The sequence below is a fragment of the Leuciscus leuciscus genome (genome assembly GCF_965113295.1).
Source record: "Leuciscus leuciscus genome assembly, chromosome: 2".
In the NCBI taxonomy this organism is placed as follows: Eukaryota; Metazoa; Chordata; class Actinopteri; order Cypriniformes; family Leuciscidae; genus Leuciscus; species Leuciscus leuciscus.
Genome location: NC_138726.1, coordinates 44,969,311 through 44,996,840, shown reverse-complemented (window position 1 = coordinate 44,996,840; position 27,530 = coordinate 44,969,311). Strand labels below are relative to the sequence as shown.

Below are 27,530 nucleotides of genomic sequence, written 5' to 3'. Positions count from 1 at the left end.
ACTCACTCTGATGCCAAAGGAGGAGGGCGTCCCAGTGTCCCGCGTGTTCGCAGTGTGGTGCCGACGGCGGATGAAAACCCCCATGTAGGAAATTACCGACTGCTGAAGACCATCGGCAAGGGCAACTTTGCCAAGGTTAAACTGGCCCGACATGTCCTCACTTCTAAAGAGGTAACTAGGTCTCCTGTGTATAGTGGATTTAGTAGACGAGTCCATGCTATATGAGCTCCCTGTAACACATATTGCAGACAATTCTGATTTGTTCTAGATAATGCACAGTTAAAAACGAATTATTAGTTAGTCATATAGTGGATACTTGTAGTACACTTATTTAATGGGTTGACCGTTTTGATATTTGAACTTACAACTATGCCTTGTGGTATTCATGTTGCGTCCAAAATTGCCACAGTCTGACTGTGATACATGTCAAGGGGCCTGTTGCAGAAAAAATTTAGATAAGTATTACAAGTTAGACATCTAAGATTGGTCATAACTGTTTTAAATCGGTTGCTGAAAAGCTTAGATTGGTCTGATTTTGAGAACGAAAGTACGACTTATCCTTTTGCTAAATGCTAGTTGGTCAGACTAGTTCTTAAGACACAGTCTTAACATATTATAATAGCTGTGTTCATGCAACTGGCCCCAGAAGTGGAATCTAATTTCAAATCACGTATGATAGTGGTTCGGATTGGATGTGAGAAAATCAGATTGAATGTGATACAAATAAATAATCAAATATGCTTTTTTTCTCTTTCTTTCTTTTTTGAAACATGTTTCATATTTCATCTAAAGCATCCTCTTCTCTAATACTTTTTCAGTCTTGCTAAACAAGTACTCTTTAATAAACTTTCTTAAGGGCAACATTTTTTGGTAGGGTAAAAATGATACCACAACTGTGGGAGTCACATTTATTTCAAAGCTGATAGAAATTATTGTAACCCAATAAATATTTAATAGGTTTATGATTTATTTCAACAAGTAAAAAAAATAAATGAAGGCTTTTTGGAAAGTTTTCAAGCCAGTTTTATTATGATTTTCATATAACTAAAAGAAAAAGTTTAAATCTTTTATTAAAATCAACCCTGGGATGTGCTTGTAGTGCTCAAAGTTGAAGAAACATGCTAATATGGAGCAAGCACAGTTAGCTTTCATTAGTTAGCAAAGTCATCTTTCTAGTGTAACTCTGTTGTTGTTTTTTTTGGTGTTTGAGAGATGTGTTTAAATATGTGCTTGTGTTTCTTTTGTCACAGGTAGCAGTGAAAATCATAGACAAGACCCAGCTCAACTCTTCTAGTCTTCAAAAAGTGAGTCTGCAGATCTCCTCTTTTTATCTGTATATCTGTCTGGAGAGAGGGCATAGAGGGGGTAATTACAGGAAGAGATGCTGAAGGATTTCCTCTGACGTGGGAATGATCGGGTTCTGCTTTATCCCCACGCACACATACCTACACCGGTCATGTGCCATTAACTTTTTGCTGTAACTACAACAGAATCCTGGAGGACATTAAAAATGTGTTTATTGCATTGTTCCTCCTGCTAGTGAAATTTTAACAATGTATGTGCTGAAAAAAAACAGTTTTTCCACAGTTTATTAAGCAGAACAAACATTTTCAACTTCTAGTAATAAAGATTTTTTAAGTACTTAATCAACATATTAGAATGATTACTTAACGATCATGTTACATAAAAAAAATTCAATACAAAACAGTTATTTTAAATTCACAATATTACTGTTTTTGACTGAAATTTACTGACCTTTTTGAACGACAGTGTATGTAATCCCAGATTGCCACAGTACATCTGTGTTTGCACAGAAATAGAGCATATTTACATCTATTATTTAAACAGACAATAGCAAATGTTCAGCCATAGATTTTTCATTGTTTTTTACTTAATTTATTTATAAACTCTGCTTTAAAACAAGCTGGTGTTCAGCCACTTTGTTTAAGTTATCAAAACCCCTATAAAGCCTGGTCAGACTGAGAGGCCTCCTAACCCTAGCAAACCAGCTTGAACCAACTTGAAATGGGATTGACCTGTGCTGCGTTTCTCAAAAGCATCGTAAGCCTAAGTTGATTATTGTACCATTGGCACCAAAGGTCTCTACGATCAATTTAGCTCACGATGCTTTTGAGAAACGCAGGCTTGAAGAGTTCCTGGTCAAGGCCAGTGATCTTCTCAAACCTTCTCTCTTTTCTGTGTTTTCTCAGCTCTTCCGAGAAGTGAGAATTATGAAGCTGTTGAATCACCCGAACATCGGTGAGTGATCCAGAAAGAACCCGTCTAACTGGCCACACTACAATTAATAGAATTATTACAGTATTTTACTTCAGCATCTGGCATGAATCATCAGAAAATCGTTGATATCAGCATTCCCGAGGCTTTGATTTCATAGATGCTAAAGAAATTGACTGTTTGACGTGTGCTGATGTGCATTTGCTCAAACTTGCACACAGTGTAACAGTGTGTTTAAGTCTTTATGTGTGTGTGTTTGCCTGTGCTGTGTCGGTGGTCCTGACTGAAGCGCCAGCTCATTAGTGCTTAGCTTGTGCTCATAAATATCAAAGCGCAGAGCTGAAATATGAAAGAGAAGACCTGCCACCTTTGAGGATGCAGCACTGAGGATTCAGAGCCTTTTCTCTCTCTGTTCAATGGCCGAGTGTTCAAATACCTGTGCTGGTATCACATCACAAAATCACAGCTGATTGATCCGAAACGCTCCTTGATCTTTCCATGACGACACACACAAAGTAGGGATTATGTATTTTATTCATTGCATTAATGTCAAACAGTAGTGGCCTGTTTTCGTTGAATAGACTGTGATGAATGGAATAGCTCTGAGCTTTAAAACGCAACTCCTAATGCCTGTTCGTTTTTCTAATTCTACTTTATTAATGTTTCTTCCTTTATTAGATGCTGTTTGTTTGGATTTGGAACATTTCAATTTTTTCCATTTAGGGTTTTGTTCTCTTCTCTCCTTAGTGCGTTTGTAGGTTTTATGGTTGCTGATGAGATTTTTATGAGAAAAATTTCTTGTCACTGTTACTAGCTCAGGAAACTCATTCTAATGCAGTTTGTAAGTGTAATATTTACCATATCATGGTACCAGATATGGTGGGTTTCATTGCAAAAGCCTGAAGCGCTTTATATGAAAAGAGATGTGTTTATCACCACTGCTTTCCTTCAAAGCTCATTCTCTGTTATCCCATGAAATAATAATGCTGTGCTTTAGAGGTGTAGATGCTCTATATCAGTTATAGGATTTTTTTTCTCAACACCAGTTGTTGGCACTGTTGACCTCAATAGAGTAGTTTTGCAGTAAAGCCTGTTCACACCAAGTCTGATGCAACTAAAAAACACAAAAGTATAAAGATTCTCAAACTCATTTTCGCTCTAAATCTATTTAAACAGATTTAAAATTGTCATTCTCTGAAAAGATGCCGGAATAAATGGTTCAGAATAAAAAGTTTAAAAGGAAATCTTTACAGATACAGATTCACACAGTGACAGTTAAACTGGACGTGACAGATCATTATGTTTGTATACATAGAAAGTGAATATGTTGCACAGCAAAACAGTCTCAGCTAGCTATTGCTAATAGAAGTGCTGCAGTGATGATGTTTTTTTTATAGGTCAAACCGGAAGCATCACCCTGGTTCCCTGGATTCCCAAAATAATTTTTATAATCTTTTGGATTATTGCAGAAAATAAGCTGACTAACAAAAGTTTTTGATTCTTACATGTTTTGTTCATCATGATAATCTCCCCAAATGAACATTTTATGAATTTTGAAGCCTAAATACAATCTGCAAAAGTAAAAAGGTAATCATAGGCAATAAAACGCACTACACCACGGTCACATGACTTCAACGTCACCCCCATTAAGCTTAAAAAATACATATTGGCTTCAGGACAATTGAACTGGAAGAGCTAAAATGCTAACTTGTTTTTGGGTTTTGTCCTACAAAATACGTCATCCCTGCAGAAATCTGTTGATGCAAGATTTTGGATAAGATTTCATGGTGGGATATCCAACAAGACACAACAGGAAAAAGCGATCTACCAATAAAATGTCACTTACTCCTTGATGTGTTGAACAAAAAAGTGATTAACATATATCGCTTGTTGCTTTACCATGTAATGCTTGTGTCCTATACAAGCATGAAATGGCAAAGCAACAAGCGATATATTAACTGACAGTGTCAGTGTGAATGATTTCTTAGAGATGTGTTCTTTCATTCTTTCTTTTCATTCTTTCAAGTATTTTTGTGGATGCGCCTAAAAGTCAAATTTGGTGTGAATAGTCTCTTATATGTTTTGATTTGTGATTATCTCTCTCTCTCTCCCCCATCAGTGAAGTTATTTGAGGTGATCGAGACAGACAAGACGCTGTATTTAGTCATGGAATATGCCAGTGGAGGTGAGTAGGCTGAAAGACTAGAACTGCCAGCTGTCAATCATGTCAAGAACAGAAAATCAGGACACTGCATTTTATAATAATGTTATTTTCACATCTTCCTCTCTCCTTTGTCTGAACTTTCTGTTCTTTTCCTCATCCTGTACCATTTCTTCTTTACCTCTTGCCTTCCTCTGTCATTTTCTACTCTATTGCAATGTTCCCATCTTCCATTTCCAAGGCGAGGTTTTTGATTACCTTGTTGCTCACGGGAGGATGAAAGAAAAGGAAGCTCGTGCCAAATTTAGACAGGTCAGTGCGAGTGCATGTGAGTGAGTCATACTTCAGTGTCAAAGCTCACATGTATGTACAATAAGGTCCAAGTCTGAGTCCACTAGTGAAAAGTTTGTATTCTATTCTACATTTTGTAATATATCTTTTGCAGATTATATCATCAGGGTGACATTTGAGGGCAAAAGTTTAATTGAAAAATTAACATGAATTAACATAAAACCTGATGATTATGTTCTCCAGCACGATTTGAGAATGATCCAAACAGCATTCCACAGTTTCAGTGGAAGCAAGAACATCTGTACAAATGAGTCCACATAATTAGTGGCAAAAATTTAGTTATTTAATTAGTGACCTAAAAATCTAATTTAGTCAAGAATTTTCAAAATTCCCAAACTTTGATCTATTTCCAAATTTAAATAAAATTTTGAATCCCAGATTTTTATTATGGTCTCAGACTTTTGAACTCCATTTATTTTGTTATTGTATAGCATTCAAATGTTAAGTACAATGTTCTTTCAAATTAATACTTTTATTCATTAAAGGTATAGCGGAGGATGTTTTACTTCCTGGTGGGTAGTCTAAACTATTGGTCCTCCTAATTGTCAATCATTCTGGTGAATCAATCAAACTTTTCAAAAAGTGGAGAGGGCGGGTCTTATCTAAAATTTGGAAAGATCCTCCGCTATACCTTTAAGGATGCATTAATTTGGTCAAAATTTACAGTAAAAACTTTTACATTTTTACAAATGTATCATGGTTTCCTCAAAAATATTAAGCAGCACAACCGTTTTCAAATGTAATGATAAGAAATGTTTCTTGAGCAGCAAATCTGCTGATTTCTGAAGGATTATGTAACACTGAAGACTGGAATAATGGCTGCTGAAAACTCAGCTTTGCAATCATAGAAATAAATCATATTTTAAAGTATTTTTTAAAGTAATATTTCACAATATGACTGTTTTTACTGTATTTTTGATCAAATAAATGCAGCTTTGGTAAGCATATACCATTTTGAACAGTAGTGTGTGTGGCAGGTGGTCCTAAGTGGGCATTTTCTACTAGTAGGTGTGTGTGTGTGTGTGCGTGCTCATTAACAGTGCTGTGTACATGTGTGTGTATGATGGCTTAATTACTGATAGAACAGCTTAATTAAAGAGCGACAACTCCCATGAGGAGCCAAAATGACTTCACATACTCTCCTGATTAGTCACCACACCTTCTCTCTTTATCTCTCTAGATTGTCTCAGCTGTGCAGTATTGCCATCAGAAGTGTATTGTACACCGAGATCTCAAGGTGAGAATGTGCATGTGTGTGTGTGAGTGTGTGAGGGCCTTAGGGCCTTTTACATATGAACATGCCCTGTGCAGGATGATCTCCATTCAGCTGTACCTTCATCTTTCAGATCTTAAGTAGTTCTTCTGTGTCTGTCATCAAAGTCCATTACAAGAGACCAGATGTAGGAATGAGTCCTCTGTTTAAACGAACACACACACACACACACACACACACACACACACACACACACACACACACACACACACACACACACACACCTGCACCCTATCATGAGTGTACTCTGAACTCTGGAACTGCTGACCTCAGATCTTTATTTAAGATGAAAGGAAGTATCTCTCTGGATGAATTCCCATGATGATACTCTGCCCACATACTGAAATTGCTTATTGGTCCAAACCATCATCCTAGTGACCCTTGTACCTTGGAGTTAGTCACTGTCTCCATGCATAACTTAATGTAATTCTCTTCTGCCCCACTCAGGACCCCCAGAAATCCAGTCTCATTTTCGCACGCACACACACACACACACACACACACACACACACACACACACACACACACACACACACACACACACACACACACACACAGACACACACACACACACACACACACACACACACACACACACACACACACACACACACACACACACACACACACACACAGACACACACACACACACACACACACACACACACACACACACACACCACACACACACATATACTGGTTTTAAGGTTTTATAGAGACATTCCATAGACATAATAATACTTTTTAGTAGTAAAAGCTGTATATTCTATCCCCTAAACCTACCCATCACAGAAAACTTTCTGCATTTTTACATGTTCAAAACACTTCATTTAGTATGATTTATTAGCATTTTTCCTCATGGGGACCAAAAAATGTCCCCATAAAGTCCAAATTTACTGGTATTACAGTCCTTGTGGTCATTTGGTCCCCATAACACAAGGAATATCAGCTACACACACACACACACACACACACACACTTAATAATGACACCACAATGCTGGAGTTGTATTGATTACAATAGAAAAGGGCAATGTTCAACATATTGATTTAATATGAGCACTATAAATAATAGAGCACTTACCAAAGGTTTGCAAATGTAATAGGTTCTGCATCTCTTGTGTTTGTGTGTGTAAAGAATTAAGCCACACCTCTGTTGTGGCTACAGAGGTTTCTGGCTATTCAGGTTGGATTGCAGGATCTATATCGTGTTTCTCTTTCAAGTTACAGGCGTGTTGATTGTTGTGTTGTGTTCAGTTCCGGTTGCCCCAGAAAAGGAAATTATAATAATTGGATTTGTTTTGTCTTCACTGGTTTCAGGTAATAGTATACATGCACTAATGTGCAAAAGTTTGGGGTCAGTCAGATTTTATTTTTATGTTTTAAAGAAATTGATACATTTCTGCAGCAAGGATGCATTCAATTGGTCATAAGTGACAGCAATGACATTTATAATGTTACAAATGATATCTACCTCTGATGAATGCTGTTCTTTTGAACTTTCTATTCATCAAAGACTCCTGAGAAAAAAATATTTCAAGGTTTCCACAAAACATATTAAGCATCACAACTGTTTGCAACATTGATAATAAGAAATATTTCTTGAGCACTAAATAAGCATATTAGAATGATTTCTGAAGGATCATGTGACATTGAAGACCATCATTGAAACAAATTACAATTGTCTCAAGATGCACACCAGCAGTGTTAATTTTGGCAGCCATTTTTTATTTAGTCTTAGTCTTCATCTTCAGACGAAAATGCTTATTGGTCTTAGTCACATTTTTGTCATTTTGTCTTTCATAGTTTTAGTCTAGTTTTAGTTGACGAAAGTCATTGCATTTTTTGTTAACTTTTAGTCATTACTTTTATTCAAACTGCAGTTACCGACATTCATTTTGGTAGCTATTTATATGTAGTCTTTGGACAAAAAATTTCCTTATTTTTATCTCTAGGCCAATTCAATTAAGCTTATGAGAAATCTTAATTAAGGTAACAGGCTGTATTGACATTGCACTCTTTAGCAGTAGCACTTGTGCAATTCTACATACCCCTTTTCCTTAGTTCAGTGGTTTTTAGAGTGCCATACCCCATGGTACCTCCTCTCTTCCACTTAGACTGCAGTCACACCTTTTCCATTAAGGGACAATATTTGCCCCCTTTAATCGATTTTTCCAGTTAAAAATTGAGAAGAGCCAAGAACTGTGACTGGTGTGTAATTAAACATTGGACCCCCGATTTAAAAACTAAATCCTTTTGGAAACACTCTTTCATGAGTTTAGTGAAATTTGTTTGGGGAAAAAAGTCTTTGACATGACGTTTCGAGCAGCCAATCAACATGCAGATTAGTTATGTTAAATACAGCAGAGCTACATTCAATCTGGAGTTTTAAGTGACAGTATAATAGCACTTTTGTCAGGCGTTCGTGCTGGCCATGCCTCGTCCATTTCTTTGTTGCTGTGTGTTTGCATGTCGTAAAAGTTTGGATCTGTTGGCAGAGTAATATTTAACTCTGCAAACCGAGCCCAGTTAGCACCCCACATCTGTTGCTAGGCAACACGGCTTCCCTGCGCGGCTAAAGTTTGTGTGTAGATGTTGAGTGGCAGCACAGAGAGCAAGTCTCAACACTCTCACAAACACACACACAATAGCATGAGAGAACTCATTATGAAAAGCTGGACAAACACCCTGAAAGAAGAGAAGCAGGCATTTCTGATAGATAATAACAATGTTGAAGTAAAAAATGGAGATGTGTGTGTTGCTGATTGTGTGAACAATGAACTGTACACTTCTTGTTCTCCGAATCAATTGACAACTCTTCTCTTTTAAAGCCTTCTACTTACCAGCATGCTGTCCTTCTTTTCTCCCTTAGGCTGAGAATCTTTTACTGGATGCTGACATGAACATAAAGATCGCCGACTTTGGCTTCAGTAATGAGTTTACGGTTGGCAATAAATTGGACACGTTTTGCGGGAGCCCGCCGTATGCCGCTCCTGAACTCTTCCAGGGCAAAAAGTATGATGGGCCGGAGGTGGATGTGTGGAGTCTCGGGGTCATACTCTACACGCTGGTCAGTGGCTCACTGCCTTTTGATGGACAGAACCTGAAGGTGAGGGACAATGAAGATCTGTGTTGATGTTCCTGTTTGTCTCTGTCCTACTTTTGTCTTCCTCCTTTCTATAATATCATTCTCATTGTGTTTCCCTTTCTCTTACGCAGGAGTTGCGAGAGCGTGTGTTGAGAGGGAAGTATAGGATTCCTTTCTATATGTCCACAGACTGTGAGAACCTGCTGAAGAAGTTTCTCATCCTCAATCCTACCAAGAGGGGAAGTCTGGAGGTGCGCTTGGTTTAGACATTTTACACATCTGACTGTGGATTAGAATACAGACAATAATGCCTCAAATTTCAATTAGCTTAAACCACTAGTAGTTAGACCACACAACTAGTTAGACCACTAGTTGACCACTAGTCTCATCATGTCTGAATTCTCAACCCAAAATATTACGTTTTTTAAAACCGAACAGTCCTTTTTGAGTCTTTAATATGGTTATGTTCACACACAGTTCAGTTAGTTACAGGAGTGTCAACCGCATTCAATAATCAAACTCACACCTATACATTTTCATGACTCATAACCACATTCTCGGTAAACCCTCACTACGTGGACAGAACCGGATTTGACCACTAGTTGTCATGTCATACAGTGCAAGAGAGCCGCTCTGTGATGCACAAATGCATGTCTACAGTGTGTTGAGGGTTTTTTTTGTGTGTGGTTTCACTTTCTGTAACTTGCAGCGACAGAAAATAAGCTGTGTGTCATCTGAAGGTTTTAGATCCAGTTACTGTTCTCCACAGTAGCAGCTCCCGTCAGTTTTGTGCCCTACTCACGACTCAAATGCTCCGCTCTCTACCCAGATATAAAAGCTCCTGTCGGTTAATGAAGATTTGATGAATGAACTCGCAGCTCGATTGAACTCTTGTCATATCAGAAGTGATAATACTTTTCAGTTTTATGGACGTCACAATATTTGATAGATTTGGTCACTGTCGCTATGGTTACATGTGAGAGAATATGGATTTGACTCCTGTTGCACGTTCATAAAGACAATATTCTAGACACTACTGTAAATTAGTTTTTAAACGGGACAATTTGAGACTCACACCTGTAAGAAAATGCGGTTGTCAAACCAAAAAACTGACAGTGTGAATGTAGCCATGGACTGAAAATTCTCCAAAATTCCTTTAAGTTGAAAAGTTAATTTGAGAAAAAAAACATTTCCTGTCAAAATGTGAATGTTGTAGTGCATATACTAAACCTATTTAGAACTGTAGATCTCAACCTTTTCGACTCCAAGGCCCTCCATAGTCCACAACAGTATTCAGAGGGCCTACGACATTTCCAGATGTTCATGATTTGATGGATGGATATTTTTTACGCACAATTTCTACCTGATGAAATATAAAGCTTGGCAAAACCAGAAGTGTGTAATAATAAAATGTATAGAAATGGCGTTTAAGATTTTATAAAAAACTGACGACTTTTCCAGGTCTAAAAATCTCATCCATGTTCTCTGAGATCATAGGATCAAAAAAAAAAAAAAAAAAAAAAAAAGGTGTTGAGGGGGTAAATTAAAATATAAAATATATTGATCTTTAATTGTTTTATCTTATTTTAATGCTTGTTTTGTTTTAAATCATCTTGAGGTCCCCTTTAATGAAGTTTGCTGAGGGCCCTTAGTGAAAGCTACTTATTTAGAATAAATATATTTATTACAATGTACAATTTCTACTATACATTTTTTCCCCCTTTGATTCATGCTAGGAGAGTGACGACATCTGTTACGTTTACATAATGTTTTATGTTTTGCAGTAAAGCATGTAAATGACTGAAATATGCTGTACCTTCATTCAGACAAGCAAATCTTTGGCAAAAATCGTGTTGCATGCGACATGTGATCCCTCACCATCTCTGTCATTCTCTTTCTATGTCTCTCATTGGCTCAGCAGCAGATCATGAAGGATCGCTGGATGAATGTAGGTCATGAAGACGATGAGTTGAAGCCCTTCATTGACCCTCAGCCTGACTACAAAGACCCCAGAAGAACAGGTGAAATAGTTAGATGTTAGAATATATCTATAAAACAAAATTACAGAAAGAAATGGTATTAAAAAAGTATTAAAATTACATTGTGTCTATGTTGCCCACTTAGACATAATGCTTCAGATGGGTTTCCCTCAAGAGGAAATCGAGGACTCTCTCGTCAAACAAAAATACAATGAAGTCATGGCAACCTATCTGCTGCTTGACTATAGGAATTCAGAGGTACCCACATACATAAACACATTCGTGCTTTAGTACCCACAGAGGCATCAAAATATGATGATACACCTGCTTTGTGCTCATGTATCATTGAAAATTTGGTCTTGCAGCTTGACGAGGGTCTCATCTTGTCATTAAAGTCACGCCCAGGAAGTGACCTCACAAATAGCAACGCCCCTTCTCCACCTCATAAGGTACAGCGCAGCGTGTCATCCACTCAGAAACCCGTCAGAAAAACCACAGATCAGGGTGAGTTGATTAGGAAGTTTTGTGGATTGAAGCCCCTGGTAAACACACATACACGTGCATGTTTGTCTTTACACTCTTTCCCCTTTATCCCTCAGGTTCATACTCGAAAAGGCCTCAGGGAGAAAACAAGCATGGAGTGGAGGATTCTGGGAGGAAAGGTTCAAGTAGCTCCACCAAAGTTCAACCCAGTCCAGTGATCTCCAGTGAACGCAAAAAGAGTTCTACACCCTCTACTGTAAGTACGGATGAATTCAAATAAAAAAATAAAAATTCTAAATAAATTACAAATAAAACACAAAAAACTAAAATTAGTCATCTTAAATGCTACAAGTGAATTTTAGCATCACAACATTTTTATGTACAGTGTATATATATAAAAAATCATTTAAAATAGTGGTTTAAGATTACATTTCACAGTGGTATTATTATTTTTAAAATGTAACTAAGTGAGTGTGCGATTATGCAGAAGCTAAACTGAATGTAAAAATAGGATAAAAGAGCACGTACCATTAAATATCCTACCAGAGGTACATTCAGAAACTAATACTTGTTTAGCAAGATTTTGAGCTGTGGTGTTGATGTGGGCAACAAGCTTGTGTGCTTTCCCATTCATGTGCCTCCCTCTAGTCCTGTCATTTCCCCTCTCAACTGCCAAAAAAAGAAGTCAAATCTTTTTCAACCTATAAAACAAAAAAAGGGGAACTGTACTAATTAGAACATTTATATAGACAGAGTGCTTGTTGATATTTTACAGGCTAAAATTAAACAATATACAAAACAGCACCTCAGGGCACTCAAGCTTGTCAACAGGACTAATACAGTACCAAAGTCACATCATGTTCCTTTGTTCAGTTTCCATGAACTTGAACACGCAATTACATTATGGATTGAGGAAGCTTTTGACATAATAGCAGGGTAATTTTTAAACATCTTAACTACTGCTTCTGCTCTCAGTTAAACAAGGGTGCTCTGGAAAGCTTGTTGCTTTCCACACTGATATTTTTCAGGCAGCAGATGGCTGGAAGGGCTCTCTCTCTGACCGAGAGATGTTTGGCATGGCCAGTGCTCATGGCTTTCACAGTTATTTCTGTGAAAATGCTACAGCGGAGGCTATTTTGAACTTTCACACACCACATCATACTTGTGTACCTTTTTTTTCCTCAATAGAAAGTGAAAATACAATTTTTTGAAATAGGCCCTTTCTGAGTACCAGCCAAATAGGAGTTGGATGCAAACATTTTCACGCCTTGAGTAATAAAAATGGTTTTGTATCTAGTTTGTCATTAAACATTCACCCAGGGTTCATAGCAGGGCTGTCCTTTGCTTGGTTCATAGCATGGTTCCTTTAATCGCTCCACACCCATACTTGGATTACTGTTGCAGTTCCAGAGCTAATAAATGCAAACGTGCATTTATCAGAATAATCTTGTAAAAAGGAGCCATTTTAGAAATATTAATTTAATAATAATTAAAATTAATAATCATTACAACAAAAACGATTAAACTTCAAACATTACAATGCCCATACTAACATTCATTAACTCTACAATAATTAAAACCCCTTCATTGACTAATTACTCTTCCACAGCGATGCCGTAGAAATATTCAGAGCTACCGCAAAATAAGAAGCTCAAACACAAAATTCTTAAGTTTTTTTGGCATATAAGGTCTATAAGCGGGATAATCCACGGCTAGTTATGCGTTAAACAATTTGAATGCACTCCACGTCGTGCATTAAAATAGTTTAATGCACTGCTAGCCATATATTATTATATTATTTATTAATATTTTGAATTAGTTTTTATATTTTCAGTTTTCATTTTAGTTTAAGTTTTGGTAATTTTGTTGTGTACTTTTGGCAGTTTTATTACTTTATTTTATATTTATATTTAGCTTTAATTAATTTTATTTCAGTTTAGTCTTTGTAATTTTAGTACTTTAAATTAAACTTATTTTATTTAAATTAGTTGCCAAGTTAGTTGCCTTTAAAATGTATAATTTTAAAGTTAAGTTAAAGTAGTTCATCTAACATTTATATTTTATTTCAGCCTTTTTTTTTTTTACAAAACAAATTTTATTAATTTAATCATATTAACACTGGTGTGTTTGTGATTTCAGAATAGTATCCTGTCCACGGGCACAAGTCGCAGCAGAAACTCCCCCATTTCTGACAGAGCCACTCTGGGAGTACAAAACGGCAAGGACAGGTACATTCAAAGACACACCACATTTGTTGAAAGATTGTAAATCTCGAAGGCAAAGTACAGAAAAATACCTACCGTTCTCCTGTGTCTCACACACCCGCATTCGGGCACAGTTCATCCCTCTAGATAAGATCACTAACAAAACCAGTCACCATTTTTCTCTAATTTACACTACACACACACACACAGTCTACTTCTATCTCCTGTATCTGTGCTGTTGGCCGTTACCTGCCATGGAGAAGACTGGCATGCTTTTGATCCCCAGAAAGGCCGAGTTGTGCCAGATTGGCATGTCACCCTGGATTTCAGCTGCATTAGTGACTCCTAGAGTACCATCTCATTCAAACCCACACACTAATTAAAACAGAAAAAGTCCATCACCAGAATTTGTATTCTTCTATAAACCTATTAATTGCACATGTACAGTGCAAACATAACACCAAGCATTAGAGCAGGGATGGGCAACATCGATCCTGGAGTGCCGCTGTCCTGCAGAGTTTTAGCTCCAGCCCTGATAACAAAAACTCACCTGCCTTTAGCATTAGCAATCCTGAACACATTGATTAGCTTGTTCAGGTGTGTTTTATTAGGGTTGGAGCTAAACTCTCCAGGACAGTGGCATTGCCCATCCCTGCACTGGAGTGTCATCTAAACCCGATATAAACCTCCCACAGTCATCGCCACAAGCGCTAAGAAGTCAGTCATCCTTCACTTCCTGTGCTCCTCTATAACCATTCAGCCGTTATAACTCCTTCCTCTCCAGCATTCATATTGCTGCTAATGCTCACATTCCACACACTCCAGTGTACTGTCTCTTAACTGTATAAATTATACATAACCATATGCATGAGATGTGTTTTTAAAAACGGATATAGAGCTTTCTGCCTACTAGAGTCATGTTGCACAAAGATGATGTCTTCTTTCTAGTCTGCCGAAGTGTAGAATGGTGACCATCGGCATGTAAATTATGCAAATGATTAAATTATGGTCATGAGTGAAGTCAATATGCATGTACCTTGTTGTTTGAATACTACAATATGAATTGTTTCATAAACTGAGACAACATATATCTGGAATTGAATTGAAACTTTCAATGCGCCTTTTGCTCTGTCAAAAAAGTGCCGATTCCAGTGCAGAAAGTGCTATGCCGTTAGTTATAATGAAGGCCTGTTCAGACCAAGTCTAAATTAACAGGGATAAGATTTCAAAAGGAAACAAAGCATCTCTAGAAACTCCTTTGTACCAATCCCTGAATAACATACCACGATTGTTTGTTGTACTTTAAGTTATTTTTCCGATGCAGAAGTATTAGAATTTGAAATAAGATATTAGCTTTTATGTCATGTGTCGGGAAATGGCCTATCTGTGTACGGCCAAGTAGAATTTGACTTTGTTAACAGAAGCTTGCAGTATTTGCGGAGCTACATAAAAGTTAAACAATAAAGCTCTGTATATTCTTATTATTGCAAAGAATAGCAAAAATGACATACAGAATAAAATATGCTACCGTTCATACGTTTTGGTGTGTTTGAGTCACACATAATATAATGTAAGAGTTAAAATGCAATGTTACAAAATATTTCCATTTCAAATAAATGCTGTTCTTTTGTACTTTTAATTCATTAAATGAGTCCTGAAAAATAAATGTATCACTGTTTCAACAATAATATTAAGCAGCAACATTTTCAGCATTGATAATATTAAATGTTTCTTGAGCACATATAGGAATTTTCATCAGATGAACACAAACTAAGATATTTAGAAAAATAATCCATCTCTGTCAGTCGATAAGTTGACACTTCAAAAACCATGCCAAATGACAATAATCCATATAACGGCAATTAATGAATCAATCTTTTCTGTAGCGAAATGATGATGCGTGTAAGAAAAATATTTATTTTAAATGTTGTTTCTGGCCAAATATCATACACTGATTCATGAGAGCACTGTGAAGCGCTATGTCAGCACGTTTTGAAGCATGACATAGGCTCAGGCTTGTCATGCGAGTTACACACTGTGCTGACTCATGAAACTGTATAACAGTTTATAGTTAAAAAATTTAAAATATAATTTTTCTTGCTTCTATTGGAAACATTGTTTCAACTCGGGTCATGGAATACTGTCGTGTTCACTTTGTGTGGTTTTGAGGGTCTCGCACACTTGCAATATATGAACTCAGAGATAGATTATTTTACTAAAAATCGATGTGCTCATCTGAAGGAAACAAGTCATGTACATTTTGGGATGGCATGAGTGTGAGTAAATGATGAGAGGGTGGAGTATCCCTTGAACTAGGTGTGAAAAAGCCTTCATCTGTTTCTGTTAAAGCTGTGCTGTGATGCTTTAGTTCTCTATGGGTGTGTATGTGTTAGTATGTCAGTGACACTGTGTTAAATACCCCATGAACTCAAGTTATGCTTTCTGGAACTTCATCATATGTTCCTAATATCAACTTCTGACTAGCAATAGCAAGTAGCAAATCATGTGATGTTATCTAAAGGCTATTTAAAAAAAAGGCCTTCACTATGTCCCACCCCAACTTCCTGTTTAAGTAACGAATATTTCAGCACTGGAAAGAAAACTGCTTTCAGTAAATGATTTCATGGGGTCTTTAAGTGTTATAACCTTTTGTCCTTTGAATGCTCCTGCAGGATTTGCTGATTTGTTTTTTCATGCGATTTTCTGAAGGCATTCAGACAGTGTGTCGGGTTAAATATTCCCCACACGTCCCTCTACTTTTCCATTTCTTTCTCTCTTCTGGTTCCTTTGTCTTTGAACTCTCATTTTGTTTTTCTTCTGTCTGAGCTGTGTGAACGTGTGCAACTTTGTGTCTCTGTGAGCGTATGTATAGCTTTAAATGGATTAGGGTGGCTTGTGATGGAAAAAAAGCACCATTAACTCTGTTGTAAGGTTGCTGTAGTCGTCCTTAATAGGCTTAGCCTCTCTCTGCCACATAGCAAGGTGATAGCATGTTATTTCTCCACCACAAGCTCAACTAATCCCTGCATAGTGGTGTGTGGGTGTGTGTGTGTTTCTTTTGTGCTTTTCTGTGAAATCAGCACTCTGTTTGACCTCTCTCTCACTCCCTCTCCCCCTCTCTCTCCTGTACCATTCACCACTGTCTCTCACTTTAGATGCCCAGATGCATCTATCTATCTATCTATCTATCTATCTATCTATCTATCTATCTATCTATCTATCTATCTATCTATCTATCTATCTATCTATCTATCTATCTATCTATCTATCTCTCTCTATCATTCGTCTGTCTATTTATTACTCTATCTATTGCTCTTTGGCTTTAACTCTATTATCCATCTATCTGTCTGTCTATCTATTGGTCTATCTATCTATCTATCTATCTATCTATCTATCTATCTCTCTCTATCATTCGTCTGTCTATTTATTACTCTATCTATTGCTCTTTGGCTTTAACTCTATTATCCATCTATCTGTCTGTCTATCTATTGGTCTATCTATCTACCATTCTGTCTATCTCTCTGTCTATCTATCTGTCTGTCTGTCTGCCTATCTATCAATCAATCTGTCTATTTATCTCTGTCATACTGTCGGTCTATTTATCACTCTATCTAATGTGTGCAAAGTGCTGTTTCTAATGGAATGCTTCTCCCTCCCTCCCTCCCTGCCTCCCTCCACACATGCGCACACACTCGTGTTTATGTGTGTGTCGATTTGTGCGTGTGTGTACGGAGGGGCCGCTGTCTCTCTCCCCTCAGCCTGAGCACCCCCGGGTCCCGCGCCTCGACGGCTTCGGCCGGCGCCGTGCTCACCTCATCAGTCTCTTCCTCACGCATCCGCCATCACAAGTCACTCTCCACCTCTGCCCATCCCTGTCCCACAGACCTGCACTCACACCGGCCCAGGCAAGTCCCCACGCCGCCCAACGAGAGAATCCAAATCTGGGAACTGTAGCATGTCTCAGGGGGTTTATGTATTCTTAGAAATCATTTACTTGGCGTGGAAAAAGCTAGCAGGAAGCCAGGGAGTGACAAGAGTCTACAAAGTCAACACTGGGAGACGGTTGTGCTACAAAACAAGACAAATTTTCATATTCCTGCTGAAAACACAAGCACAGCTAGTCACCAACATGTGTTTTGGCTGGTGGTCCACAGTATGCAATACTATTGAGCTGGTGTCCCCTCCTGACTAAAAGGGAAAGGGATAGTTCATTGAAAAGTGAAATGTCATCAGTTACTCACCCTTGTTGTTCCTAATCTGACTTGTCTTAGTTTTTTTAAAACATATAATAAATGTGAAAGTTGTTTTGGACCCCACTAACTTTCAATGTATGGACAATCATACAAGTCATACAGGTTTGGAACAACATGAAGCTCTTCCAGAAAATGTGGAAGAGCGAACTGCCCCTTTAACCAGCAACATATTTTTGATCAACCAGTTTCACTGAGCAACAAAACAACAAAAACAGCCATGCTTTTTTTCCCCTCAGGGATTTCAGGAGTTAATGAGAAATAATAATATTTATTACAGTTTTCATGAAGTCATGAGTGATTGTTAAGATGGGATGTGAACGGTGATACCTGGCCCTTAAGAATGGGAACATTGATGTGATTTCTACCTAACAACCATGTGAATGTGCAGTGTGGATAAATTACAATAATTCAACACAGACCCCACTTCACTTTACAGCCAAATGATTTCTCAATCATGCCCCCCCAACCGTTGTTTCCTGTCCTCTCTAGACTATCACTGATAAAAGTTCCACAAAGCCACAAATAAAACTGCATATTCACACTAAACACTAACCACGTCAGAAACACACCATCAATTGTAGCGCTGCAGCGTGGAGTGTGAATGGTTCGTGTTAGCCTGTTAGTGCCGCTGTAAGTGAATGGTTGGTCTGTTGCATGCAGTGAGCTGAGCCTCTTCCGAGCGTGGTTGGGGACCATTGAGAGAAGGTACCGCTGCTCTGTTACATCATCTCTCTCACTTCTCTGTGCTTCTCTGCCCCCTGTGCACTGTCTCCCCTCTGGAGTGAATCGTACCTCAGTGCAAGGGCCATATATTCAGATCTGTGCACTGTATATATGAGTGAGTGAGTGAGAGACCATGTACAGCACATAGTGTGGCTCATTCTGTCTCTCAAGGTTCTTTCACGTGACTCAGTCAGGACACAAGCGTTGACCTCCACGGATGCTTCAAATAGCTTACAGGAAGGAAAATTTCGCAAGGCTGCTTCAAGTAAACAGATTTTTTTTTATTTGAACTTAGAACTGATCTTTGATTTTCACACCAAACTCCTTTGAATGGTCAGTGCTGTGGCAAACTGAAATTTTCATTACAACAATTTGCATGAGGCTAACCAACATTGACGCGAGTCACGTGTAAGGGCCTTCACTTTGACACCTTGGAACCGTGTGGTTCGCCACTGTTAAAATCTCTGCACTAAAGAGACAAATATAAATGGAATATGTGAAAATAATTCTAGATGCATGTCTCGTGTGTTCTGACATGCGTCATAACTGCAGATGTGTTTTTGCAGTGGCATTGGTTTGGTTCTTAAGCTCCTGCTCCTATTTGCTAGAGTGAGTGCTCATCTGTTATTTTTACTTCTAAACATCCAGCTGTGTGCCATATCTAACATACTACTGTGTTACCATGGGAAAATCTTAGTCCCTTGCTTAGGTGTCATGTTTGTGTGTATTAGTTTGCGCATTCAGAGTTTGTAGATGATGTTTTCCCCAAATTTGCCCCTGAGTGTTTTTGCTCCATGGTGTTGTGTTAGAGTTAGACTAGTTAGTGCACTCCTAGTGATGTGCACAGTGATTCAGGTTCCCGTTCACTCCACCCTAAAGTGTTACTGATGACTTCTGTGAACTTTTGTTTAAAGAGGGTTCGAGAAGGTCTTATTTAGCCAGTGTGTTGGGCTGTAGGTGGATCTGCAGAAGGTAAGTTATGGTGGATTGCTGTAAGGCTGTGGCCAAAGCGTTATTTTTTTTTCTTCTTCCCCCAAACCAGTTCAGCGGAAGGGGGAGACTCAAACAATTGCGTGGCCAAAATAAAAAAATAAAAATGCTCGTTTGAGTCAGTGGCATTGTAAATACTGGTCCCCAGCAACCAATTAATGTTTTAGAGTCAAAAAGTCAACATGAAATGATGGTCAAAACCCATTTTACTTCCATAATGTGACACATTTTGGTGTGAAACTGAATATTCAATGATGAAATTGTTGATCAGGACTTCATTTTATCCATGAGGAACAGGGTTATTATTGTTAACTAAAACTAAAATCATTTAAAAAAGTTTGCACACTGTGATATTAAATAAATAAAAACTTGTCGGCTAGTTGCCAATTCAACATTTCTCATTTTCATATAGTCTAAGAAATATTTTTGCAAAAAACGAATAAAAAAAGCTAAATAAGAAATTATATTCAAAATATTAACAAAAACGTTAATAGTAGACTATATCAATGATACTAAAATAACACTGTTTTGCACTGATCAGGAATTGTTTAGATCCTAAAAATTCTGCCTTTTAATTTAATTTAATTTAATTTGAATCAATCAAGAATTTATTTGATTGCAGAAAGTGTATACACAAATATATTTATTTGGAGTAACATGCACAGTAAGACCAGAAATGTGAAAGTAAATGGGCATGAACCATTTCATATTGACTTCTAAAATTGAAATCTTAAAAAGTTTTCATTTTCTAGAAGTGGACCAGTGTGTGTAACCTTGTGAAATCAGGAGCAACAAAAATGTCTGGATGATCTGGATGATAATCTGGTGTCCGTATACAGAGCAGATCGTAGTTCATTATTCCAAACACAGCTATGCTTCTGAGAAGGGTCCAGCACACTTCACTTCCTGGCTGAAGTGAATGGACAGTGTATTATAATCTAGCTTTGGCAGGTTCAGTTACCCAGAGTCATGTGACCTCTCTGGCTGTGCTTGTGCCAGTTGGCGACTGGTTCTGACTAGGTTCTACTACACTGGTTGGCACTTAAACAGATGTTGGCATGGACCTGATATGGTTGGGTGAGATTTTCACAGACAATGTGCAGAAAGGACAGCGATGGGGGAGGTGTTCTGTTTCACTGCACTCTCTTGGATAGACACACACTCTTACTCTCACACTCACACACACAAATTGCAGTGAGCGAGTTTCACAATATCCCTGATCTGTGTGTTTCTGTGTTGTGTGTGTGTTAGATTAAGCCGATTAAAGGTCTATGCATTGGGTGATGTGTGTGTTCTCTCTCTGCAGTCGACATATTTAATTATTTTGAGATTACATAATGTAAGTTACTAGAGCACTGCAAGATCCAGAACAGAGCTCCTGATACATAATCTATTGTTCTACCATAATTCAAATTGATATTTTTGGAAGTTCATCATGATTTTATGGAGATTTCATAAATGCATAAATCAAGTATTCACATTTTGAATCTCCTTTGAATATGTAGGTTTGAAACACCCATTATCAGTGGCTATTCTTTCTGCAGACATAGTGAAAATCTACATTCCATGCCTATTTTATTTAATTTTGATAATTTTTTTTATCATAATTTTCTTTCACTTCTATTTTATTTAAATAAAAAATATTTAAATGCATTTAAATAACTTATGTATTCAAATCTAATTTATTTTAAAATTTAAATAAATATAAGTTTTTTAAATGTTTAAAAAAAAATTTTTTTATACTAATTCTGCTATGTCCTCATCTTTATTTATTTTCTTTTGTTTGGGGAAAATTGCTTTGTCACAGTGATCCCCCACAGAGAGCACCTGGCGCCTCCCCGTCAGCCCACAATATCAGCAGCGCAGCTGGGACGGACCGCACCAACTTCCCCAGAGGGGTGCCCACCCGCAACACCTTCCACCTCGGCCAGCAGAGGGGCGCACGGGACCAACAGGGTTCTCCGTACCACGGAGCCCCAGCTTCCCCTTCCCTCTCCCATGGCAACAGCCAACAACGACGACCCGGTGCTTCCGGGATCTTCAGCAAGTTCACCTCCAAGTTTGTGCGCAGGTGAGACAGACAAAAGAATGTTAATAAATCAATGAAATTGACATAGGAATGAAAGTCATTGATTTTGTGAAGTGTTAATGGCACGAGAAGAAGCCCATGCGTGGTGGTGTGAGGATGTGTGTGATGAATCCTGGGTATTTTCGGCAGTTAAATTTGGATTAGGTGGTGATGAACAGAAGAACAGAAAGAGACTTGGAGACAAAGTGAAAGACGACCACACTGACACATCAGCACATTCTCACACCTCCTGCTGAGGGTTTTTTTCAAAGGTGTCTGTCTTTATATTCAGTTAGCATGTAGAAATTGGCTGCTTGGTTGTCCATCTTTGATCAAACAGCTTTGTAAGTAGATTTGTCCTTGCAAAGCACCGGCACATTGTTCAACAGGGTATTGAGTATTGTCATAATTTCACCCACAAGGTCAGGCCTTCATAAGGCAATCAAAGTGCTGTCAGTCCCCATAATCCCAACACGAATCTCAGCTCATTTATATACATGCAGATTTCTCATCAGTTTCATCATCTCCATCTCCGAGTTCCAGCACACACTCCCAACTCATATCTACCTTTTCTGCACCTCCGTGGTGACAGTATCCTTGGCAACAGCTGAGGTATTGCATTCCCCTGCTCTATAAATACTTGTGGAGGGGACACCTTGGCATCCACTCACTAGTGCCGCAATAGCAGTTTACAAAAGAAACTTCAGGCTTACATTATGGGTTACATTGCTACATTCAATAGCATATCACAAAACTGTTCTGTTGGATCTAGGCAGTCATGTTTAAACTGCCAGGCTCGAAATCCCTCAGATACACTGAGGAAACGAAAGAACACCTTCATGGTCAGTAGTCTTTCATTTGTATTCAGTCTCAGATTTCAAAAGGGTGAAATGACAGATGACGTTTTCTATTTTGTCCATGTGCATCTGTCTTTGTTTTTGTGTCCTTTTGTGTACATGTTCAAGCCAGTGTGGGAATGTTTCAGCATGAATAAGATTTATGCGCTTTAATAAATGAATGTAAACATCCTCTCTTAAGGTCAACATGAAATGGCATTGGCAAACCATTTTACTTCTGTAATATGACATTTTGCTCAATTAAACAGAATATCCATTTGGATTGTGAAAAGTGGGCATAATTGATATAATTACTGCGATCTTTATTACAATACCGTTCAAAAGTTTGGGGTCATTAAGATTTTTATTTTTTTTAAAGAAAATAATACTTTTATTCAGCAAGAAGGACTACTAATTAAATTGATTAAAAAGTGACATTTATAATGTTACTAAAGAATAAATGCTGTTCTTTTAAACATTCTGTTCTTCAATGTATCATAGTTTCCACAAAAATATTAAGTAGCACAGCAGTTTTCAACATTGATAGTTATAATAATAAGTGCTTATTGAGTTGATGATTTGTGAAGGATCATGTGACGCTGAAGACTGGAGTAATGACTTGCTAAAAATTCAGCTTTGCCATCACAGGAATCATTTACATTTTAAAATATATTAAAATAGAAAACGGTTATTTTAAATTGTACAGACCCCAATCTTTTGAAACAGTAGTTTATATAGCATTTAATTACTGCTTTAACAATTGGCAAAAAAAACATTTATCAGCAAGGCCGCATTACGTACAATGAGTATTGGTGAAACAATAACTACTGGCTATTGGTTAAGATTATTTTCACCACTTGTGTGGCTTAGGTGTGACATGAAGGTTAGTCATGTCAGAGGCAGAGCTTGTGATAAAGTTCTGATAAACTTTTTTCCTTTGGAATAATTTGCATTGATTAATTGTGCATAGTTTATTTCATGATGGCTTTAACAATACTTTTAGATTAGGCAATTTACATAGCTCTACTTAGTTTGTGTAAGCATTCCAACCCTTTTATGAGTGTTAATAATTGACTTAATAGTTTAATTGCATGCATTTGACCCAGATTACTAATGTTATTTACTCATTCTGTACAGAACCCATCAAATAACCACAGCCTGGTTGTTGCTGTGTCCAAAGCAACCTGACAACTTTGACATTTTTTTTGTCTCAACCTTTTTTTTTTTTTTTTTTGCTCTTCAATTTACATATACATATCTTTCCTTTTTTTCTTTTACTTTTGTTTTGTAGAAATCTGTCATTCAGATTCCCCAGAAGGTAGGCAATGATGACCATAACCTCCCCTCCCCCCCTTGTTTAAGGCTTGTTTTGACCTTTTTATTTCTCTTTCCTTGTTCCTTGTCTACATCCCTCAGTGTGTTCTGTGATTGGCCCTTTTTCCTGGTTGTTTATTTTTTGTGCAATGTCATGACCAGCACTAACGACCAACTTCAGCCCTAAAAACACCACCGCCTTCAACTTCAACCACAGTAACACTCAGCGCCTTTCCTCCCCATCTCCATCCTTTCATTTCCCCCTCCCTGTCAGTTTACCTGGTGATCTCACCTGTGTGCCCCAGATTCTGTGTGTGACTAGTTTCTCTGCCTGCTCAAATAACACAGGGCTTTGATAACAGGACCTGAGGTCATAATTAAGATGGCTAATAGGATATGATGTCATGGAAAAAGTAGCAAGCATGGTCATTTGCATGCGCTACCATTCAAAAGTTTGGGGTTTGTATTTCTTTCGAAAGAAATACTTTTATTCAGCAAGAATGCATAAAATTGATCAAAAGTGACAGTATTTATAATGTTACAAAATTTCTATTTAAAAAAAAATTAAATGAAAAAATATTAAACAGCACAACTGTTTTCAACATTGATAATAAGATTTGTTACTTGAGCTGCAATCATTTCTGAAGGATCATGTGACACTGATGACTAGAGTAATGATGCTGAAAATTCAGCTTTACCATCACAGGAATAAATGACATTTTAAAATATATTAAACAGTTATTTTACATTGGAATATTTCACGATATTACTGTTTACTGTACTTTTGATCAAATAAATGCATCCTTGATGAGAATAAGAGACTTCTTTCAGAAACATTTAAAAATCTTACTGCCTCCAAACTTTTGAACTGTAGTGTATGTCGTAATTGTTTTGGCACAGGTTGTTACCCCATGACTTCCTCTATGTGCCAAAAAGAGGAAGACTTTGCTTGAACTTTGAGCAAAAAAGGGAAACAAAATACTATTAGCAATTATAATTCATTTTGATCATATGAAAGTCATTTCTAGTAAGACAATCTGTCATTGTAATAACAAGTGTTAATGTCATGTATTTTTAAAGGATGACCGAGACTGATGTTATCTTGTGCAGAACAACTTCAGGAGGGTTTCTCTCTTTTTCACTTTCTCATTAACAATGACAACAGCTACAGAAGCTGAGACCGACCAGCTGTCAGGCTTTGTCCTGCTCAAACACCTAAAGCCAAACTTCTCTCTCTCTCTGTTTATGCGATATTGTCTAAATCTGTTTGACTGATGACTCACTCGCACACAGGCACCTGGTGAATGGATGTCACCATCTGTCTGTCACTAACCACTTGGGCCACTGGCACAGATACATGGAGTCTGAATTAACAAATGAAAGACATTTTCTTCCTCTGACATGATTATGTTGGTAACTTGTTCATGTTTACGTAACTTAAGTTATGTGTGGTTCTTATATCGTTTTAGAGCCCAACAGAGGGCGCAAGCGAGCAGCTTTTTGAAGGAAGTGTGTCTTTGCGCCCTCTGGTGGTCAAACCTGAAGCCTGTATTTTGTGATTCATGCGTGTTGGTGACAACCAATTATTCTTTGCAGGATTCATCCAGTTTAATGTTTTATGTTTCTTTCAGAGCTTTAAACCGTCAAATGCAGCTTTGCTTGTTCAGTTACAGACTGGCTTGTTTCAGAGCCTTCAAAGTCCTGAGCTGTTTATCTGTTTTTTTATCCTCCCTGTCTGTCCACGTGACTGAGTTTGTGTGTGTTTCTGTCCTCTGTGTGGTGTTTTCATATGACTCTTAGCAGAAAGGCTCCGACAGTGATGTCAGTTTGCTAAGGGCCTGTTTGTATGTCTGTGTGTCTGGTGGCATGTTCGGGATGCTTGTGTGCTCGGCCAGACAGACTATAGGGGCAGGTGACTGTTGGATGTGAGTAGTTACCATGGTGATGGGACTAGAATCCTTAGAACATCTTGGAAAGACCTGCATCATTCCACCCCACTTCATGTTACTGAAGCAGTCTGTCTGATTCATCTGTTCATTGGCATTACACATACATGACTCCATTGTTGCATACAGTCGATCAGCACAGTAACTGTGTGAGTGTGCACTATTGTCGCACCATAATCGTAAAATCGATAAGCGTTATAGATAATTTATTAAAGCAATATCACTCAAGATCTAGGCAAGAGGCTCTACACTGCATAAATAGAACTGAAAGTGAATTGGTGGAATGTGGCGGTTCTGGAGGGGTAAATGTTTTCATAAACTAATGTGGCACTAGACCGTCCTTCCCCTTCCTGCTCACTGTACTGAATGAGTTAAACTAGAACTCAGACTAAGACTAAACATCTTGCAATTTTTTTCGAGGAGCCCCTATGAGGGAGAGGGTCGAGAGGAGGGAAGCAGGTGAGAACAAAACAAGGATTTCTTCATCAGACCTAATCAGTAGATCCTTAGAGGTGTAATTGGGCAGCAAAGGGGCTTTTAAATGGTTTTTAACAAATATTAGTAGTTACCCAGTGGGATTTAATTGGTGGATTAATTGCAGAGTGTGGATGGGTTTGTGTGAGTGGATGTTTTGATTTTTTGTCGATTCATAATTTGTGTTCACAAAGAATGAATTTCAGATTACTGCCTGTTTTCTATTTGGCAAACACATGCACAGTTGAAAGTTTTCTGCTTATGTTTTGCTGACTATGCACAGCTTATAATAATCAAATCTTTAATGCTGTGAACACATTTGCGATGCACCTCACTTTGGACTTGCACATTGTCTCAGATATTTTGAACATCATCATGATCAGGAACCAAAAGTAGTATTCTTATTGTATTAATTTTAAATATTGCAAATCAGACCTTCAAGTCATATGATTTTATAATTTTAGCATGCATAGATGCCATCACAATATCTTAATAACCAGTGTTTTTTTTTTCTGACTGTTTGGGTTGGGGGTGATTCAGTTTAAGAATTTTGATAGAATCAAAGTTATATTGGTCATAATTAAGTTTTACAATTTAGTTTGTAGGCATTTTAGTTACTGCTGATGAAGTGATAAAGCTTGCCAGAAAATATTATTGCTAGTTTATTAGGCAAGAGGCTTTTTCAGTGGAAGCACATAAAGTACACTACTATTCAAAGGTTAGGTGTGGTAAAAAAATAAAATAAAATGTGTGAAATATTATTACAATTTAAAATAACTTTTCTATTTTAATACATTTTAAACTCCCCCTGTAGTCAATAATTGTATCCCTTAAAACTCATCTTTGATCACCAAAATGACACGTTAAAATATTTTTTCCTGTGAAAAAAATGTATTCATGCCTTAAAATAGCTTGAATGTAACTCTACACACTTGCTTCATTTAGTATACGCGGATCCAATGCTAATTAGCCACTTTGAACAACTTAGAACGTCAGTGGAGAAAGGCATATAGTTCATCATAACATTGTAATGTGCACATGGTTTGTCTTAACGCATATTAAAAACACCACATAGACATATAAACAACATTCAAAACTTGATTTTCACCCACAGGGGGACTTTAAGCCATTACTCAAGTTTTGGTGAATTTAA

The 27,530-nt window shown here is 37.6% G+C and overlaps 1 protein-coding gene across 10 annotated transcripts in view; it reads left to right on the top strand.

Annotated features, from left to right (window-relative positions):
- The window catches only part of mark2b (MAP/microtubule affinity-regulating kinase 2b), a 46,967-nt gene that overhangs the window by 16,270 nt on the left and 3,167 nt on the right, over nucleotides 1–27,530 (top strand). Inside the window, exons 2-18 of one of the 10 annotated variants that reach the window (XM_082158855.1) lie at nucleotides 1–171; nucleotides 1,251–1,304; nucleotides 2,211–2,259; nucleotides 4,355–4,420; nucleotides 4,638–4,708; nucleotides 5,928–5,984; nucleotides 8,892–9,128; nucleotides 9,239–9,358; nucleotides 11,026–11,128; nucleotides 11,232–11,344; nucleotides 11,452–11,590; nucleotides 11,686–11,825; nucleotides 13,709–13,797; nucleotides 17,532–17,678; nucleotides 21,547–21,810; nucleotides 23,935–23,961; nucleotides 26,327–26,362. In XM_082158855.1, the coding sequence (XP_082014981.1) occupies nucleotides 1–171; nucleotides 1,251–1,304; nucleotides 2,211–2,259; nucleotides 4,355–4,420; nucleotides 4,638–4,708; nucleotides 5,928–5,984; nucleotides 8,892–9,128; nucleotides 9,239–9,358; nucleotides 11,026–11,128; nucleotides 11,232–11,344; nucleotides 11,452–11,590; nucleotides 11,686–11,825; nucleotides 13,709–13,797; nucleotides 17,532–17,678; nucleotides 21,547–21,810; nucleotides 23,935–23,961; nucleotides 26,327–26,362 (1,883 nt within the window). Of the gene's footprint in view, nucleotides 172–1,250; nucleotides 1,305–2,210; nucleotides 2,260–4,354; nucleotides 4,421–4,637; nucleotides 4,709–5,927; nucleotides 5,985–8,891; nucleotides 9,129–9,238; nucleotides 9,359–11,025; nucleotides 11,129–11,231; nucleotides 11,345–11,451; nucleotides 11,591–11,685; nucleotides 11,826–13,708; nucleotides 13,798–17,531; nucleotides 17,679–21,546; nucleotides 21,811–23,934; nucleotides 23,962–26,323; nucleotides 26,363–27,530 lie in introns of all 10 variants that reach the window. The other 9 variants (XM_082158852.1, XM_082158853.1, XM_082158854.1 and 6 more) reach the window with 9 other exon arrangements.